General features: G+C 35.8%; 1 protein-coding gene across 1 annotated transcript in view; it reads left to right on the top strand.

Moving 5' to 3' along the window:
• CASK (calcium/calmodulin dependent serine protein kinase) overlaps positions 1-19918 on the top strand; it is a 391044-nt gene that overhangs the window by 303748 nt on the left and 67378 nt on the right. Inside the window, exons 11-13 of the mRNA XM_039883006.1 lie at positions 4315-4392; positions 6978-7058; positions 13017-13205. Of these exons, the coding sequence (XP_039738940.1) occupies positions 4315-4392; positions 6978-7058; positions 13017-13205 (348 nt within the window). The remainder of the gene's footprint in view (positions 1-4314; positions 4393-6977; positions 7059-13016; positions 13206-19918) is intronic.

Genomic DNA, 19918 nt, shown 5'->3' with positions numbered 1-19918 from the left:
CTATGCACCAGCTCAAATACTCATTTATTTTTTGAAGACACGTGTATTAAACATCTACTATGTACTCAGCCTATGTTAGATGCTATTACAGACTCAAAGAATTCAAGAGTGGTCATGGCAAAAAGAAAGAAGCACTTTAACGGCATGTTCTATAATCTTGTCCTTCATGTAGCCATTGCCCTCTTGGCTGTTAATGCCCTTGGTGTGGCAGGCATCCAAATGTTGGCCCTGTCCTGGGTTGTTTCTTTCCCCAGGTATTACCCCACAGCTACTTATTTCTGGATCCTCTTGCTCACTGCAGACGGCCCTCTTGGGTAGGTTCCAGCCAGATGACTTTCTGAGACAGCAGCTTGACTCATGAGAAACACACACATTCTTGCCCTAGCATACAATTACAAGTGTGGTCTGACCTATGACTGCCCTCACCCTGCTATCAAGGTATGCCCCAGGTGGCCTTTTTTCACTTGGGACCCCAAACACCACGTGTCAAGCTGCTCCAAGGACTTTCTCTCACAGGGCTCCTTTCCTACCACACCAAGATGGGCTTTATAAATTGCAGCAACTCAACAAGCATTCCTCCAATGAATGAGATAGTGAGCTCTCCTTGCTCTAGTTTCTATGCATGGTTCTTTTGAAGTGTCCACCATCCTTCACTTACATGAGGAAGGGGGCAACTCCCTCTCCATTCTTCCCCATCAAGAAGGAGAAAGAAAAATCAAATGTTTGCTCTCCTCGTCCTGTGACTCCAGATTCCAGTCATCTGCCTCTTTAGGCAGAATGGGGTGCTGGGATGAGTGTGGAAGGACAATTTTGAGACCACCTTTCAGGAAGCCCTAGAGGGATGGTCTGGCAGTTTCCTAGCTGACTTGGTGCCACTTACTTCCTATTGGCCTTAGCTCTGGGCATTAGCTGAAATCTAAAACAGGCAAAGTCCCAAATCACATTATTCTGTATATTCTTTATACATGACGGACTCTGGGAGGGAGTAAAGGGTGATAAGAAAGAGAAACTACATCTCTTCGTTGTTCTCAAAACTCAACCACCTCTCACTTGCCCCCAGATCTTGACGAAACTCTATCTGGATTTGAACTTTGAATCTTGAATTTCATCTTGTAGGCAGCATACAATATGAAAATGACCCATAAGAATGAGGAGTTGAAAAGCTGCATGTTTCTGACTACTGTTTTGAAACACTTTAACGTTACATTGCATTCAAACTTTCCTCCATTGATGACTTTTTATTTATTTACTTTGCCACATTTTTCAAACACTTTGTATTTGTTATGGTATCCCTAAAATATTTTGAGTCTCTAAGGCAAAAATAGTCATAGAAATTGAGGGGGAAAATGAAGGTTGACACGTTATGCACACACATCCAGATAGTCTCAAACTTGGGGCTGCTCACTGAGATCCTTTCCAGTTGAGACATAAAGTGGAAACCAGACTACTCTCAGATCCTCAAAGGGATCAAGCTGTCATATGTTTCTGGGCCTTGAGTTACACATGTCTTTGGAAGTTGTAAATTCTTTGAGGACAAGAATTCTCATCTTTTTCATCTTCGTAACCCTAGTAAATAGAACTGAAATGTGTAGTGCATAATAGTAGGACCTCAATAAATGCTGGGTAGATGGATGGATAGATCAACGAAGGGTCACTTCTTCCCACTGATAGTGACATGAGCCCCTCCCTTGCCCCTTCCTGCCTTTGTTCTTGCTCACCTTTTTGGTTAATGAGCAGACAGGTTAGATTCACCATCTGTTCTTAGCCACATGGGCACCATCTACTCCATCCACTCCCTGCCTTAAGAGTTCCAGTTCTGTGCTTTCCTAGGAGCTCGAGGGGCAGAGCCCAGTGCCTCCAACTCAGGTGGAAGGCCTTTTTTAAATTCCTTCCTATTCTATCTGCCTTTGATATTAAGCATCTCACTTCTCCCTCATCCCACCACTAGTTCAACTGAACTTTAGGCAATTGTGTGATGAATTGGATCAAGCTAGACCAAAGGAGCAGAGTAAAATTTGGTCTGAGCACTGTCCTTGGAGATGGCCTCAAAAATATTGAAACTCTAGGCATCTGCAACCTGTGAAGTTGTTATAAGGCTAGAATAGCGGTTCTCACTTTATTGCTCTATGCCTCACTTCCCTCATCTGTAAAGTGGGGGAAACGGGAGTATCAACTTTATAGGAATGTTTGAGGTTAAATGAAGAATATATGTTAAGAACTTTAACTAGTAATTGGCATCTAATAAGTGCTCAATAAAAGTAGCATTGTCATTGTTATTAGTACTACTACTCTCACTCTCAGAACTGAACACTGGGCATAAAATTTACAGATACCTAAGGAATTTATTAAAGCCCAAGTTTCTGGACCCCCTTTTCAAATTCTGATTCAGTAGGTCTGAAGTGAGGCCAAGGAACCTATATGTTTAATAACCACACCTGCTGATTATGCTATGAGTCCTCAAGAAACCACACTGACATAAGACCTAGGAAACTGTACTTTGCATAGTAAGACCATGCCAAAAATAAAAAATCTCCAGTGACAGAGAGCAGTTCTGGGAGCTATGGAATTTTTGTTACTTTGCAAATAAAAACAAATGTGCATTTATTAAATGTATAAATAGAAACTGATCCTAATCATAGTTGAAAATTTTGAAAGTAGTACTGGTTATAGCCCTTGGTCAAGAAAAAGGCAAAATTTTGTGGTGAAATTAGGCATTATAAATTGATAATGCCATCAGCTTGTAAAACCTCAAATTAAATTTGCTTTTTTTCAAATAGTAGCATTCAAGAGTTTTAAAAATCTTTTTATTATTCATGTAGATGTTTTTGTTTCATTATTAATATTATGATACATCAGGTGATGACTATGTTTATTTTAAAGTATTATGTATTTCAAATGCGTTTTTTTTAACTTATGGTTCCTTATTTGAAAGGGATTGGGTTTTTTTCTTCTTTTTTTATTGTATATGTACAGTATTTCTTTCATCTCTATAGACTAATCTAAGAACCTTACACTATGTTTAACATCATTTATATGGGAAAACATATTCCCTAGTTCCAAATTTCAAAACTTGCAATCTTTAGAGATAGAAACCATTTAAAGGATGGATACTTCCCATGTGCATTCTACAGAGATTTGGGCTAACTTTGGTGAACCAGCCACATATCACTAGTTCTCTAAATGTTAATATAATATTTGAAATAGAGCAGCATTTTACTAACTTACTTATATTCTACAAGTTTCTGGTTTAGTAGTGCCATCATTTTAATGCCATCATTTAAAAATGGTCACTGCTCTATCTTCACATTGTTTTCATTAGGCATTTATTTACTCATGTGTTTGTTGTTGGGCGTTTTTATGTATGATGTAGCCCAAATATCTACAAATCATAAACCTTTGTCTTGCATCAGTATAAACAAATCTAACTGTAATCTGAAGAATGCTTATAGTCAATATTTGACCTCTCAACTAGCATGGTTGTACATAGTAGGGGGAGGGAAAAGAAGACAAAAGCAAAACTGACCCCCCAAAAACCCCCACCTATTTTAGAGAAGTTAGGAAATAGATGCGGCAGACTAGCCAAGATCATTTTTAACTTGTCACTTTTCAAAGCAGACTATTGAATGAGATATTTCATCTGAGGTAGAAATTAATATTTTACTTGTATTTCTACACTATAGAAATTGTTTTCTAATTAATTTTCTTCAGAAAGTTAAATTTTGGAACACCTAGATTTGTGAGGGTTTTTTAAAATATATTTAGTCTTTCAATGTCTTCTCATACTCTGTGAATTTCAAATTTAAAAGGAAAAAAGTTTATGTCCTTGATTTCTTGTTGAAGGATGCCAGCACTGATACTATTAATGAATAGCCCTAGTAAAATAAGCATGAACCTTTTGTGAGAATATTCCTTCCTAGAAGGAGTTGGGTTTGCCCTTTCCCAAGATTTAGGTTTCTTTCAAAAGTGTCTTAGCCATTTTACTCTGTATTCATCTTATTAAATGTTGCTTCTATCAGAGGAAAAAATACTGTGATTACTGAAATATTGATGAATTTAAAATGACAAGGAAATTGCCACATTGACAGAATTTTGGACCATGTATTTAAAGATGATTTTTTAAAAGATTATGCATATGGCTTATATTCTGACATGTTTCCTTGAATGAATAAGAGATGATTAACAAGAAGATTACACTGAAATCATCAGCCTACCTTTTTAAGAGGGAAATATTGTTTAGTGAAATAAGAAATATGAAACTCTTAATTTTAGCAAAGAATGATAAATGTTGATTGGATTTTTCTCCTTTGCTTTTAGCTGTATGACAAAATTAATACAAAGTCTTCACCACAAATCAGGAATCCTCCAAGTGATGCTGTACAGAGAGCCAAAGAGGTAAGTGACATATTTTGTAAACATATCTGGGTGTCATATTTGCTACCTTTATTGAAAACATTTCTACTGCACAGGAAGAGGTAGTTTCCTTAGAGTCACAGTTGGACCATTTTACTCAATTTTAGTATTTCTAAATTTTACTGAGCATTTGCATTCAGAAAAGAAAAAAATCTCAGAAGTAACATTTCCTAGATTTCTAGTTCTGGTTCTCCAATGTAAACTCGAACACGTTAACATATCAATTTTGCTTCATTTTTTAAAATTATTTTACTGTACTCAGTGGAAGTAGACATGCTCTGAACATTTGAGTTCCTTTTTCAAGGTGGTAATGTTTGAAAAGTTAATTAAATATCCATAGCAACTAAGTTTAGAAATGTCATTTTTATAAATTTTAGGTTACTGTACATCTAACATTTTTAACTTTAGTACACAGCCTTCTTAACTTTTTAATATAGACATATGACATTGCGGGAAGTTTGAAAAATAAAAATTCACTTATAATCTCATCATCCTAATGCAGTAATTTTCATTTGCATATCCTTTTCCAGTCCTTATCCATTTGTATACATAATTTTACATGGTCTCAATCAAAATGTATCTTTTGTTTACATAACATTATATCATGAGCATTTTTCCATGTTCCTACTTGGTCTTTATGAATATAAGCTCCGATGACAGCATAATTTTTCTTTGCTATTACTAAATTATAATGAATTAGCAATTCCTCCATTGTTAGACACCTAGGGTTCTTTTTTCACTTTTTGATGTCATAAAAGTCTTTATGCAAATATTTCCCATTGGAAAAAAATTGTTTCTTATAAAGTGAGATTACTAAGTGAAAATAATATGAAAAACATAATGTCTTCCCTACCAGATTTTAAACACAAGCCCTGTACTGGAAAATATCATATATTCACTGAGAAACAAGACTGAGGACATCGGGGCTGCTAGGCCTGCCCACGTGGTCAGGACACCAGCCTGGAGAGGTTCTCTCTAACATAGGAGACCACACGTCATCGGTGTTTAAAATCATAGACTGGGTGCGGGGGGATGGTTCTATAGAGTAGTGGTTAGCACATCTGCTTTACATGCAGAAGGTCCTGGGTTCCCGCCCCAGTGGATCATGGTCCAGGCCTTGGGCACACCAGGCCCCGGGTGTGCACCAGGCCCTGGGTGTGCACCCTGGGCAAGTGGAAGGAAATGCCCCGCCTTCAGAGATCCAGTTCTTAAGGAGAGATAGCAACCAGGGGTGGAAGTGGTGGTGGGGGGATTAAAAAAAAACATCATAGACGGTGAAAGTAGCAGGAGACCAAAGAGAGTATGTGGTTTTGTCCTTTTATTTCACTGGTAGAAAAACTCAAAGCATAAAATACACCAGGGAGAATTGAGTTATCATCATTAATATGAATTATCAGCATAACCAGAACTTGATAAGGATGCCTTTAGATAGGAAAGAAACTCTGTAGTTTCTGTTTGTTTGTTTGTTTGTTTGTTTGTTTGTTCGTTCTTCGTAATGAGGTGGTTGAATAGCACATAGGTATGCTGCTGAAATCTAAACCTTAGGCTAAGTGACCTCGCAACATCCCCTCCTGCCTCAGTATTAACAGGTTCTCCAAGGTGAGGTAAGAGATTCCTAATGGACAGGTGACTTTTGTGCCCCTGATATCCAATCCTACTGAAACAATCCTTAATTGGCTCACCTTTTAGGATTGAGTGCAATGTGTATAACCTCACTGTGAGTTCAGCCATCTACAGTCAAGACACCTAGTATGATGTGTTTACTCCGAAAGAGAACAAAGGCTTTCCCCTGGGCTCATGTCACATAATCAAATTCTAAATGGGTAAACTCCATCCTAGTGATGAGGAATAACTTTTGAAAAACAATTTCATTTGAAAACAACCATTTTACCTGTACAGAGAAAATGTTAACCACTATAATTAGTGAAGAAAATTTGAGTGGAAAGAGAAAATTTAGGGTTTTGGTTTTTTAAATTATTCTCTTGGATTCTCTGGCAATTAATCCCAGGAACTATTGGCAGGGACGTGGTTCTCTCTTTGTGAGATGAGTGTGGAGAATAACATTGATTCTGCCAGGCTGCAAGGAAAATTACATAAGTGTTATTTAAGTTGTTTTGATTTGAGCCTGTGTCATTTTAATCATTCCAAAAGGAATTGACAGTTTTATTAACATAAAAGAAAGCTGTTATTAACTTATTATAGATTCATTTTGATGTTGAGTTTGGAAAAAGGTTTAGTTTCCCATTAAATTAATTAAGTTACTTATACCTGTCATAAATATTATTGTGGACTTGTCATTTTGTTTTGTGTTTTTTTCAATAACCTTTTGGGTTATAGTTGGATAATGTAGGCAGAGACTATTATAGCAATTTGTTTTATTTTCACTGCCATCTATATTTTCTATCTATTAATAACCAACCTTTGAATAAAATGATGAATTTTTCCAAAATAATGGTTTTGTCTGCCATTAAAAATTTACTCATAATTTTTAATTTAAAAGAATTCTGTATCTTTGAAGTCTTGCATGCTGTTTGCACTATTATATATCTTGCTTTTTTATTTTTTAGGTATTGGAAGAAATTTCATGTTACCCTGAGAATAATGACGCAAAGGAACTAAAGCGTATTTTAACACAACCTCATTTCATGGTAAGTAACAAGTAAATTCCCATAGAACTAAAACCTTACTTTTAAAAGAAGTTTTTAATATTATAATTTTTTTCTTGTTAAATTATAGTTGGTATACAACGTTATGTTAGTTTCAGGTATACAACATACTGATTAATATTTATATACTTTACAATGTGATCACCACGATAAGTCTAGTAACTATCTGTCACCATGCAGTTATTATGATATTGACAAATTCCCTGTGCTGTACACTACATCCCCATAACTTATTTATTTTATAACTGGAAACTTGTACCTCTTATTCCCCTTCACCTTTAATAAAGAATTCTCTGAACCTAGGTGATATATTTATTGGAAGAATTACATCTCTTAACAATGTAGAACTTATACTTTATTCATTTGTACTGTGTGGAAAACAGGGATAGCACCTGTATTGGGCCAATTATTATAAAGCTAAATGGTTCAACAGAACTCAAAATAAAAGATAATTTTCTTTAGAAGAAGGTCCATAGTTCTCTGCTTAACCGATATTCGAAAGCGTGATTACAGATGAAAATTCACATTGAATATAACATTTTTAAAACAGCCACATTAGTATATATAGAGAGTGGAAAATCCAAGTATCTGCCCTTTGGGAGAAAATCTGACTTAAATCTATGTTTTTATTACTACTATTGCGGTGATATTTTTAAAACGATAGTAACAGTATATAATAAGTAGGTAATACCAGTTACTGTGAGTTTTGATATACATAGTACTTTGTGATAATACAATGTTTTTAAAACTTTTACCCAGTCATTGAAATAGAATTTATCCTCAAAATGACCACCTAGAAAGAAGCAATCATTGTATTCACCCTAAATCTCCCACCCAAGCATGAAAGGCTGAACTCAAGTATAATCTTTGAGAATATTTGGCTTGATTCTATATAACAGCAGCACTCTCCAGTGAGTTACAGGAAACCAGGTTCTATCTGCACCTGTTTGTATTCACCTGTGTAACATTCTAATACATACTGGCCTGCCAAAGCCAGTCCCTTCCCCAGTGGATGAGCACATCTCACCTCAGCTTAGCCTTTGCTGAATTTATGATCTCATTTAATTGTTGTTATTACCTGTTTCACAGACCAGGAAAATGAAGAAACTCTATGCCATAGTAGTATCCTCAAGTATGAGAAATCACAAATGTCAGGAGTTAATTACCCTTAATATTACCTTGTTCCCTGATTGTTTCATGTGTAGGCCATGTTCCCCCAGATTATAATGAATTCCCCTTTAGCTATCATGTCTTATATGGTGTAAAAGTGGTTAAAGCTGTGGACTCAGATAGACCTGTGATTGAACTCCAAACTTGCACTCCTAGTTCTGTGAAATCTGACTCTCTGAGCCAACCCCATGGAATTGAAGTAAGAATTAAGTAGATGATACATCTACCGTGCTTAGCACAGTGCCTGACAAATGCTTGGCGCTTAATAAATGTTAGCTAATGAACATTATTAGTTACTCCATAGTATCTTATCATGTGCAGAGTACATAGTATGTTCTCAGTAAATTATTGACTAGATTAGGAATGTGCCCATTTGCAAATAGATTAGCCTCGCCTCAACTGCTCTGTGCAGTGTGTTTTCCATAGATAGAAATCTGTACATTTCGGACAGACAGGTCTGTCTATAAATTGCTAAGTAAACTCAGCTCAAGTCAGAGAATGATATATGATTATTTGAGACCAGTAGATCTTTCAGATTTGATGTAGGCAAAATAAAGAAATTAATATATATCCAAAATACAGCCTTTTTTAAGGTTAAAGTTTTTTTCAAAACCACTAATGCCCAGATAGCCCTATGTCTCACAACTTATCTACCTTCGAAGTCTTAATTATTTTGCTTTTCTGAAGTCAGAGAAAAGTTAATATGTGTACTGTTATTAGTAAACATTTTCAGAAATAATAAATAATTCTTAAAATTTTTGAATACCTAGCTCAATGTTTAAAAAACATTTTCACTCATTCATCAAATATGTGCCAAGCACCATGCTAGGCTCTAAAGATAGTGGTGAATAGGACAAACAAGATCCCTCCCTTCATAGAACTTCCATTCTAGTGAGGGTGGGGTGGGGGATGGATAGGTGAGCTAGAGACAGATGGAGAGCAAGTAAACTAACAAGATAATTTCATATAATGATAATAACTATGAAGAAAAGAAAGGATAATGGGGCAGAGATGATAATAAAGTGGGAACTACTTTCGATAGGGGGAAAGCCTCTAAGGAGTTAACACAGGAGCTGAGCCTCCTTATATGAAAGAACTAACCTTCTGAAGTCTAAGCCTGGGGAATAACAAATGCAAAGGCCCAGAAGCAAGAAGGAACTTTATAGGCTCAAAGTACAGAAAGAAGGCCATTGTGGCTGGGATATAGTAAACAAGGGAACAAATAGTACAAGAAGAACTAGAAGAGGGTGACACAGGCCAGACCATGTAGGGCCTTCCAGGCCATGGTAAGGAGCCTGGATTTTCTCCTGATTGCAGTAGGATGGCACTGAGTGACTGCAAGCAGGAAAGATCAGATCTGTGCTTTAGAGATTTCTGATTTCTGGGGCTGCTGTGTAGAGAATGGACTACAGGGAGAATAAGTGTTAAAAGAAGGAGACCAATTAGGTAGGAGGCTGTCGTGGGAGGGTAAAGGCTTGGAGAAGGATGGGGCTGGTGGAAAACGGGCAGATTGAGACTCTTCAGTAGAGATGGTTGAATACAACAGGACTTGCTAATGGTTGGGATATGAGGTGGTATAACTAACCCCTTTTACAGTTCACAGAGGAAACTATGCCCTGGAAAGGTAAAGAGGCTTGCTTGAGGTCACCCATCTAGTAAGTGGCCTCCTTGAGGTTCAAAACTCAGATTTTGCTGGCTCCAAAGCCCATGCTCTTAAAAGTGGATGGACTTATAATGAGGATCCATTTTCCGATAAACTTAATTTGAGCTCATTGGTCATTCCCAAATAAGCATATGTTTGGATAATGTCCCATGTGGGAAAAAAAAAAATTCCGAGCTATATACACTATGTTAAATAAACTGTTAAATGCTGAAACTTTCTATCTTATAAGCATTTTAAAATCATGATTTCAAAATCTTGGTATTTTTAAATAAATATTAACAGTTAAAGGAAAATATTTTAATCTTATGTTTTTATTATGCCAAGGTTTGGAAGTTATTCTTAGCATATTTATAATTTCACACTTATTTGTTCAATTATCTGGCTTTTTCTTTGCTTTCTGATCATTAAAACATGAGGGTTTAACATCGAATTACCTAACACTTAAAAATATATATACTCGTAAATGTTTACAGTATTTAAAGGAAGAGTAAATAAGTGTAGATTTAAATGATTTTTAAAGTCTTACTCTATCTTTAAAGTAATGATTAAAAATGTTATTGTACTAATCTCTTTTTCAGTTATTCCATTTGAAAGACTGGTTTTTTTAAAAAAAGAACAAATTCTTTGCTTATTGCAGTTATAAAATATAAAGCATTAAAGATAGAGGCAAATATTCATAGAAGTTTATGCTTTAATTTTTTAAGAAATCAAATCTAAAACAGAAGGTTTTAAAAGCAAATTTGTATCCTACTTTCCAAAAAACAAGATGGTTAAAATCACTTTAGTTGTCATGAAAACTTCATTAAGTGGTAAATTTTATGATTTATAATTAAAAAGCCAGAGGAACCACTTTTGAACCTAAAACTCACATTTTTCCTATTCATTATAAAGTAGTCAGATTTTTTTTCATTCTCATCTGAAGTTGTTAGTTGTCTTGTCTATATCCTTATTATAGTACAAAAAGTGAAAGTGTTTCTTTCCTATTACGTGATTCTTCTTATGTAATTAAGAATAACAGCTATTTCAGCTTAGTAACAATTGCTCAATCATACCTCATAACATATTTGAAGAAAAATATTCAAACTTTGATTTTCCTATTTTTTATTGGGCATACTCTTTTTAATGGCTCTTTTTTTTTTTTTAACAATCTGTAAGTGACCCCCTTTTTTCTGTTCTCATATGCATCGGAGCCTCGGGTTAAGTTTTATTTTATGGTTGCAGTCTTTTACAGAGGCAAGTTGTGGTTAATATCAAGTATGACCTCATTTAGTGACATAAGTTGAGCATTTTTTTTAAAGGTCAATTGGAGCATTTTGTGATTGTGGGCTTATCCTTCCTTATAAGTAATACATTAAATACAAGTGTTTGCTTATATATTTAAAAGGGAAAAAATCATTTGCAAAAAGCAGCATAAACATTTTCTCCAACCCATGTAACTGACATTATAACCTGATGAAAGCTTGGTTCTTTGTTTACCTGGCTATATATCCTCCATTCATACAAAGCATTTTTTTTTAAATTTACTAATTATGGAAGACACATCTATAGTTGATTCAATTAACCTAGTTTTAGTGGATGAAGTTTTTCAGTTTGCCTATTATTGATTTTTGCTTCTTGCCCTAAGTCTTAGTCCTTTGAGTAGCCACAATTAAAGTGGAAAAAGAGGGATTTACCCACATAGCACAACCTCCACAGTTGTGCTTGGGGTACCAGTGCAGAGTGTAGTCAGGCAATGGTCAGGAAACCAAGGTCCCAAGGGCCATTGTAGAGCCCTGCTCTCCAGCTGTGCACTGCTTAGTGCCCCCTCAGTGCCCCTCACCCAGACCCCAGTTAAGGCCAGCCCTCTGAAATCTTGGAAATATCTGCCATTTCCATTAGAAAGCCAAATGCATGCATCACTCCAAGCACATACTCTATTGATGACAAATTAACACCATCTTCTTTATGAATTTACTGCATTGTTACTTTATTTTTGCCTCATATGCATGCCTTTAAAATTAAAATTGCCAAGTCATAACTTTAATAACTTTTAAATAACTTTTTAAATTTAAATAACAATTTGAGATACTAAGGGTTATACTTTTAAAGCGGTTTTAATTGTATTTCATTATCTCCAGATATTTCATTACCACACAGATCACAGAGTAAAACAGAACTGAACTTATAGTTAGCACACAAGAAAACATAATCTATGTAAAGCTCCAAACATACTGATATTCAGCTGTAAAATTATCTTTGAAGTAGAAATGTTCAAATATTCATGCCTATTAAAAACTTTTATGATGGGACCAAAAGTACAGTAAGTAGAAGAATATCCTTTTTTAGGGAAACAAAGGATATTTGTTATCTAGTTTCACCGAGATGACATATGCAGATATCAATACAAAGAAATCATTTTTTCTTTGTTAACATGGTTTGCAAAAAAAAAAGTCGTAATTGTCAACTTATTTTTCATTTAGTCAAGTGCTCTAAAAAAATAGAAATGACTAAAAACATTAAATAAGTTTAGATTTTGAGCTCCATATCATATGTGATATTTGGGAAAATTACTTTTTTTTCAGGTATACTTGTGTGTTTTTTTATTTCTTTTACTAAGACATGTTACAAATTATCTTCATCCTATGGATTATATAAAAGTTATTGTTAATACCACCAATGAAAGATATTTGCTCAATACACCAAATATTACACTGGTTCTTTTTAAATTTATTACGTTTATAAGCCCCAGCACAATTTGCCACCTCTGTTTACAAGATGACTCTTCTAAATTATTTGAAATTGCATTATGTCAACCTTTATTTGAACAAGTTAGTTGGTACTTTTTCACAGTATCAGATCACACCTCAAACCCAGGTAATCAACAAACATATCCATTCATTAATTTACTCATTTATTCATTTGTTCATTCATTTTTTTAATCCATCTATCATGATTATTTGTCACAAAGAAATCAAGGTATGGTTGTATCTACGTGTAATGTGCTTTGAGTTCTCTGTTGATGAGAGATAACTTTGACAGGTAAAGAATAGTTTTATATATGTTAATATAATAGATTTCTGTTGGAATAGTACTATTATTAATATCTTACTTCTTTCATAAAATACCAGGCCTTACTTCAGACTCACGATGTAGTGGCACATGAAGTTTACAGTGACGAAGCACTGAGGGTCACACCTCCTCCCACCTCTCCCTATTTAAATGGTGATTCTCCAGAAAGCGCCAACGGAGACATGGATATGGAGAACGTGACCAGAGTTCGGCTGGTCCAGTTCCAAAAGAACACAGATGAACCAATGGTAAGTAGGAAAAGAAAGTTTTCTATACTCTCATAAAATCCCAACATCAGTTAGAGCAGCTAACTTCAACCTATGCTACCAGGAGATAGTAGGGCTTGTGGGGGAAGGAAGACATGGATAGTTTTAAAGAAATCAGTTTCCAGACCCTCATTTCATGACTGTCCTCCACCACCACCCAGAATTGTCGTGCTGACATCATGCCTAAGATATGCTGGTTCTCCATCTCACCTCTCCTTTTACAATTGCTCTTCAAATTAAAAAAAAAAAAGAACAGAAAAAGAGAAAAATGTTTTAAAAAGGACATACCCAGTACTTTACTCCAGAGTGTGAAAACCTCTAGGGCAGCAAAGGAGCAATTTGAAATATTGGTATTGGTGTTGATAAAGTGAATATCTAATGACATTGTAAAAAAAAAAATCCTTGTATAAGGTTTGTGGCTTCCAGATCTTTTGCCTTCAACAAAATTAGAGGAAGAATAATTCAGAAGGCAAAGAATTGAATAACATTGCTAAAATCAAATTCCTTCCATTTGTGTCTATGAATTAATTTTCTCAGTGCTTAGGAATAGTGTTGGAATAGAACTGAAGCTGACCCCTACCTCATTCTCATAGAATTAATATAGATTAGGAAGATCAAAGAAAGGCTCCTTGATGTTAACTGAACAAAAGCAGGGCCCAGGATAGATAAGGCAGAGTGGAGAAGATCCTGGCAAACCAAGTAGCACGTGCAGAAACTTTGTAGTAAAAAGGCTCTTAACTTAGTTTCAAAATGGAAAGACAGCACCATGGCTGGACTGTAGAGAACAAGGTGAGTGGCAGGAATGAGACCACACAAATGTTGAAAGACATGTTAAAGATTCTGGTCTTTACCTTAAAAACATCCAGAAGCAATTAACGAGTTTTAAGCCGGGAGACAAGATCAGATTTTCATTTGAGAAATTATCACTCTGAAGAATGGATTAGAGGGGAACAAGTGTGGGTATGGGGAGACCAGTTAAGAGGCTTTTAATATAGTAATACAGGGGAGAAATGATGGAACTGAACTATTGGGATAGATATCAAATGGAAAGAAGTGAATAGATTTAACAAAAGAGTAAAATCAGTAGACCTCAATAATGGATTGATGATGGAGATAAAGGAGAAGCAAGTATCAAGAACGACCCTAAACTTTAGATTTTCACAACTGGGTAGTCAGTGATGCTAGCTACTAAGACAGGGAACATTGGGAAAGTTCCAAGTCTGGGGGAGGAATCATATCTTTAGGGAAAAATATTCAGATTTAGTGCATTCATATCTTTTCCTCAGAGCATAGGGAAGGGATATTGGGATGTAGAAAAACAAATACCTACTTAAGAAAGTTGCCTAGTTGCTCTCCAAATGAAAGGAAGAGTTACAGAGCATTGATTCTATGACTACAATTTCCACAGAGCCCTCAACTCTAAACATTTCAGGTTGTAATTCTCATTTACTGTGCTTTGCCAGTTGTACTCTATTATCCCAGCAACAGGCAGGGACATGCAAATCATCTTGCCCCTTCTAGTGCTCACCAAGCAAATCATTGACATGAAAGCACGGGCAGTGGCAGCTTTGGGGTTTCTTGGACAAATCACTTTATGTCAGTGGGCCTCAGTTTGCTCATATTTTGCTTAGCAAGTATTGCCAAAAGCATACTTGACTAAATGATCTCCAAGATCCCACCTAGCTCTGAAAGTCTAATATTCCATTCATTCATTTTATATATTCATTCACTCACGTAGCAAATGTTTGTTAAGTGCCTACTATGTGCAGATAACTATATTAGATGACAGTGACATAGTGGCAGATAAGACGTGTCTTTCCCAGAGCTCACTTTCCACAGGGCTACCTACATTAAACAAGCAAATATGCAATTTAACATAGTTTGTTTAACAAGAACAGTTATGACAGAGCTATAGAGGAGAGAAGGCTGTGTCAGAGAGTCAGGAAGAAGGGGTGATCAGCCAAGCAAAGCAGACAGGAAGGTGAAATTGGCCTCAAGAAGGCAGCCTAGAAGTGTCTTGTGATCATCATGTTCTAAAGCAGCCCAATGACAATTGCATGGTCTTTTGTACGAAGGCTGACTACCTAGAAACATAGGTTGAGTAAAAGCATAAAATTGCATCCCTGAGTTACTTTTCTCAGAAAGTATAAAATGGCCTTAAATCTCCCCTAAAAGTCTTCTTAAAGAAGCCCTTCTCTCTTTCTTCTATGATCCCAGTGAAGGTGTGTGTTTTATGACTGTTTGTCATAAAGATGGGAATTATTTTATGGAAAATATATATCTTCAATAATATAATTCTCTTATATTTAATACAGCTTCATTTGCTTGCTTAGTTGTCTTATTAAAAGCATTATATTACTATACAAGATATACCCATATGATCTCTTTTTGCTTTTTTGGAACTTCTACAATGCGTCCACTATGCTATGTCCACCCTCCCAAGGGTGATGTACTCCCATTATACCCTTGTTTTCCCATTTGTAACATCACATTTGTAACTATTTATCTATTGATTGGGACTCCCTTAGTTGCAAGTGATAAAGACCAAACTTGAACTGGCTTAGACAATAAGGGAAAGGCTTATGTAAATAAGGAAACACCATGAGTTTACCCTAAGCTGGGGTAGGTGCGGGAGTAGGCACCCAACCCAAGCTGGGCCAGTGCTTTCCCTGGAATTTGAGAACTTGAGAACCAAGAGAACATGAGTCAATTCCTCTCTGCAGAGAAATGTTTGGGGCAGACAAAATAATGAATGTTAACTCCAGTTGGTTTGAGGTGAACTTACCCTAGCCATGAGAGACCCTGTCTGTCTCATTCACTACTATGCCTAGCAGAGTATCTGCCACATAAAGGTTCACAGTAATGTTGGCTGAATGAACACATTGGTTTATTAATTTCAAGGATAGAACCTCCATCATACTATCATTTCCCTTATGAAATTAGATTTGTCTTACACATTAATTTGCAACATTTTTCCAGGAACACCTTTCTTGGTAACCATACATGCTGATTGAATGTGTAAGTGGGAAATGAAACATGTCTTGCCTGTCACTTCTAAGAACTATAAAATAAGAACCATGCAAAGTTATATTTTGTAGAATTGTACAAATTCAGACAGAGTCTAGATTATAAAATCTCAAATATTTTCACGAAGCTTTCTAACAGTGTTATTCTCCAATGAAGAAGATAAGACAGAGTTCTCCTACCCTTAATCATCTCAAATTCAAAACCAGTTTAACCAAGGGCACTTGTTAAAAATGCAGATTGCTAGGCTCCATTCTAGACTTCTTGAATACAAATCCAAAGAGTGGATTTAAAAATCAATATTATTTAAAAGGCTCCCATGTGATTCTTAGAATCAACCAGGTCTAGTGCAAAAATATGTTTATAAAAGCTTGTCTTTTAATGGTGAATAATTAGAAAACCAAAAGTAATCTATTCCATAGAATAATATTCTAGCATTAAATATGTGGAGCTTCTGTTTCTGGCCAAGATGGAGTAACAGGGACCAGATTTACCCTTTCACCTAAAACAACCAAAAAAAATTTTTAAACAGACAAAATTACATGAAAGAACAATTTTCAAGACATTGGACATCAGGCAACAAAGGACAGTTATCCACAAGAGACAGGAAGCAAACAAGATGAGCCTTATGATTGCCCCACCATATTGACTTGAGTTTGCAGGCCACAGCACAGAGAGGGGGGACTGAGGCAGAGACCTTATCTGTGCATACTCCCTAAATTGAAGAAACAAAACAAATTCTGCGGAGACCAAGGTACATAAAGTTCATAGGAAAGAGTATTGAAGAAGAGAGGGATGCACAAAGAACTCCAGAGATCTATAGAGGGTTCCCCTCAAGTATTATTCTCAATAATAATCAGCACATTAATGAGAGGGAACTACCCAGAGCTAAGGAAAGACCAGAGAACAGTGTCCAACACAGACTGCCTATTACTATCTGCCAGACTGGAAAAATTTGTGGGGCATTGTGTACAGTGCACAGGAAGATATTGCCTCAGGAATGAGGAGTAATTAGCCCTAGACAGAGAATTACAAATCACGAAAGCAAGGCTCAAAGGATCAAACTATTTCTAAGTAACTGAAATACATCTCAGAGCAAAGCTAAAGAATATTTATAGGAATAAAAAAAAAATCTAGCATGCAACAAGATAAAATTCATAATATCTAGCATCTAATCAAAGATTACTAGGCATGTATAGAGAACTCTAAAGATTCCACCAAAAAACCGTTAAAACTGACCAATGAATTCAGTACAGTAGCAAGATACAAAATCAATATTAAGAAGTCGGATGCATTTCTATTGTATCAAAAACAATAAAATACCTAGGAATCAAATTAAGTAAGGAGATAAAAGACCTGTTCTCAGAAACTTATAAGTCATTGAGGAAAGAAATTGAAGAAGATACAAATAAATGGAAGGATATACTGTGGCCATGGACAAGAAGAATTAACATCATTAAAATGCCCATACTACCTAAAGCAGTCTATAGATTAAATGCAATCTCTATCGAAACACCAAAGGCATTTTTCACAAAACTAGAACAAATAATCCTGAAATTTATATGGAACGAGAAAAGACCCCGAATAGCCACGACAATCTTGAGAAAGAAGACCAAAGTTGGAGGTATCACACTACCTGATATCAAACTGTACTACAAGGCTACAGTAATCAAAACAGCATGGTACTGGCATAAAAACGGATACATTGATCAGTGGAACAGAATAGAGCCCAGAAATAAATCCATGCCTATACACTCAATTAATATATGACAAAGGAGGCAAGAATATACAATGGGGTAAAGACAGTCTCTTCAATAAATGATGCTGGTAGAGTTGGACAGATTAATGCCAAAAAAAAAGAAAGAAAAAAAAGAAACTGGACCACCTTTTTACACCATATACAAGAATAAACTTAAAATGGACTAAAGACTTAAATGTAAGAACCAAAACCATAAAACTTCTAGAAGAAAACATAGGCAGTAATCTCTCTGATATTGCTACTAGTAATTTCTTTTCTCCATATTCTCACCAACACCTGTTGTTCTGATTTATTGATAGCCATTCTGACAGGTGTGAGGTGATATCTTATTGTGGTTTTAATTTGCATTTCTCTGATTATTAGTGACCTTGAGCATCTTTTCATATATCTATTGGCTATCTGTATGTCCTCTTTGGAGAAATATCTGTTCAGGTCTTCTGCTCATTTTTAAAATGGAGTGTGTGCGTCGTCGTCGCGTGTGTGTGTGTGTGTGTGTGTGTGTGTGTCTGTGAGGTGGCTATTTTAAAGACAGAGGAGAAAAGAGCAATCAGGGGGATGGTTTCATAAAACTATATAAATGTCTAACCAATGTACTATACTTGAAACTAATATAATAAAGTTAAAATGCTTTTTAAAAGAAAAGCAGTCAAATTATACTGCTGGCGACAGCAATCAAAACAACTAATTATTAGCAGAAAAAAACAGACACACAGACCACTGGAACAGAGAGAATCCGAGGAGAAGTAAACCCCATATTTATATGAACAAACAATTTCAACAAACAAACCAAAAAGGTACCCAGTGGAGAAAGGAAAGCTGTTCAATAAAATGGTGCTGGGAAAACTGGAAAACCACTTGGGAGAAAGGATGACTAGACTGTTGTCGCTTTTACCTAGAAATTAACTCAATGGATTAAGGACCTGAATATAAGACCCTGAAAGTAATAAATACATAAGGAAGAAAGAAAACATAGGAACTAAACTCAAGGACCTTGGACTTAAAGAGGATTTTATGAATTTGACCTCAAAGGCAAGGGAAGTAAAAGCTAAAATAAATGAATGGGACTATATCACTAAAAAGTTTCTTCTGCCCAGCAAAAGAAACCATCAACGAGGTAAAGAGACAACCATTCGAATGGGAAAATATATTTGCAAGCAACGCCTCCGATAAGGGCCTAATATCCAAAATAGACAAAGAACTCATATGACTCAATAACAACGAAAAAACAAACCATCTAGTTAAAAAAATGGGCAGAGGACCTGAACAGACACTTCTCCCTAGAGGTCATACAAATGGCCAACAAATATATGAAAAGATGCTCAACATCGCTGGCTATTAGGGAAATGCAAATCAAAACCACAATGAGATACCATCTCACACCTGTTAGAATAGCTATAATCAACAGGACAAGTAATAACAAATGTTGGAGAGGATGCGGAGAAAAGGAACCCTCACACTCACACACTGCTGGTGGGACTGCAAATTGGTACAGCCACTATGGAAAACACTATGGAGGTTCCTCAAAAAACTAAGGATTGATCTACCATATGATCCAGCAATCTCTCTACTAAGTATTTACCTCAAAGACTTGAAAACTCATATCTATAAAGATATTTGCACATCGATGTTCACAGTGGCCAGGACATGGAAGCAACCGAGGTGTCCTATGATCTGTGATTGGCTAAAGAAGTTGTGGTACATATATACAATGGAATATTACTCAGGCATAAGAAGAGACGAAATACTGCCATTTGCAACAACATGGATGGACCTCGAGATAATCATGCTAAGTGAAATAAGCCCGGCAGAAAAAGTTGAAAGTCACATGATATCACTTATATGTGGGATATAAACCTAAAAGCAACAAATGAACAGGACAAACAAACAGAGACTCGTGGACATGGACTATAGA

The sequence above is a fragment of the Pteropus medius genome, unplaced genomic scaffold, assembly GCF_902729225.1.
Source record: "Pteropus medius unplaced genomic scaffold, Ma_sr-lr_union100, whole genome shotgun sequence".
NCBI lineage: Eukaryota > Metazoa > Chordata > Mammalia > Chiroptera > Pteropodidae > Pteropus > Pteropus medius.
The sequence above is the reverse complement of the archived record's forward strand: the minus strand, read 5'-3'. Positions and strand labels throughout refer to the sequence as shown.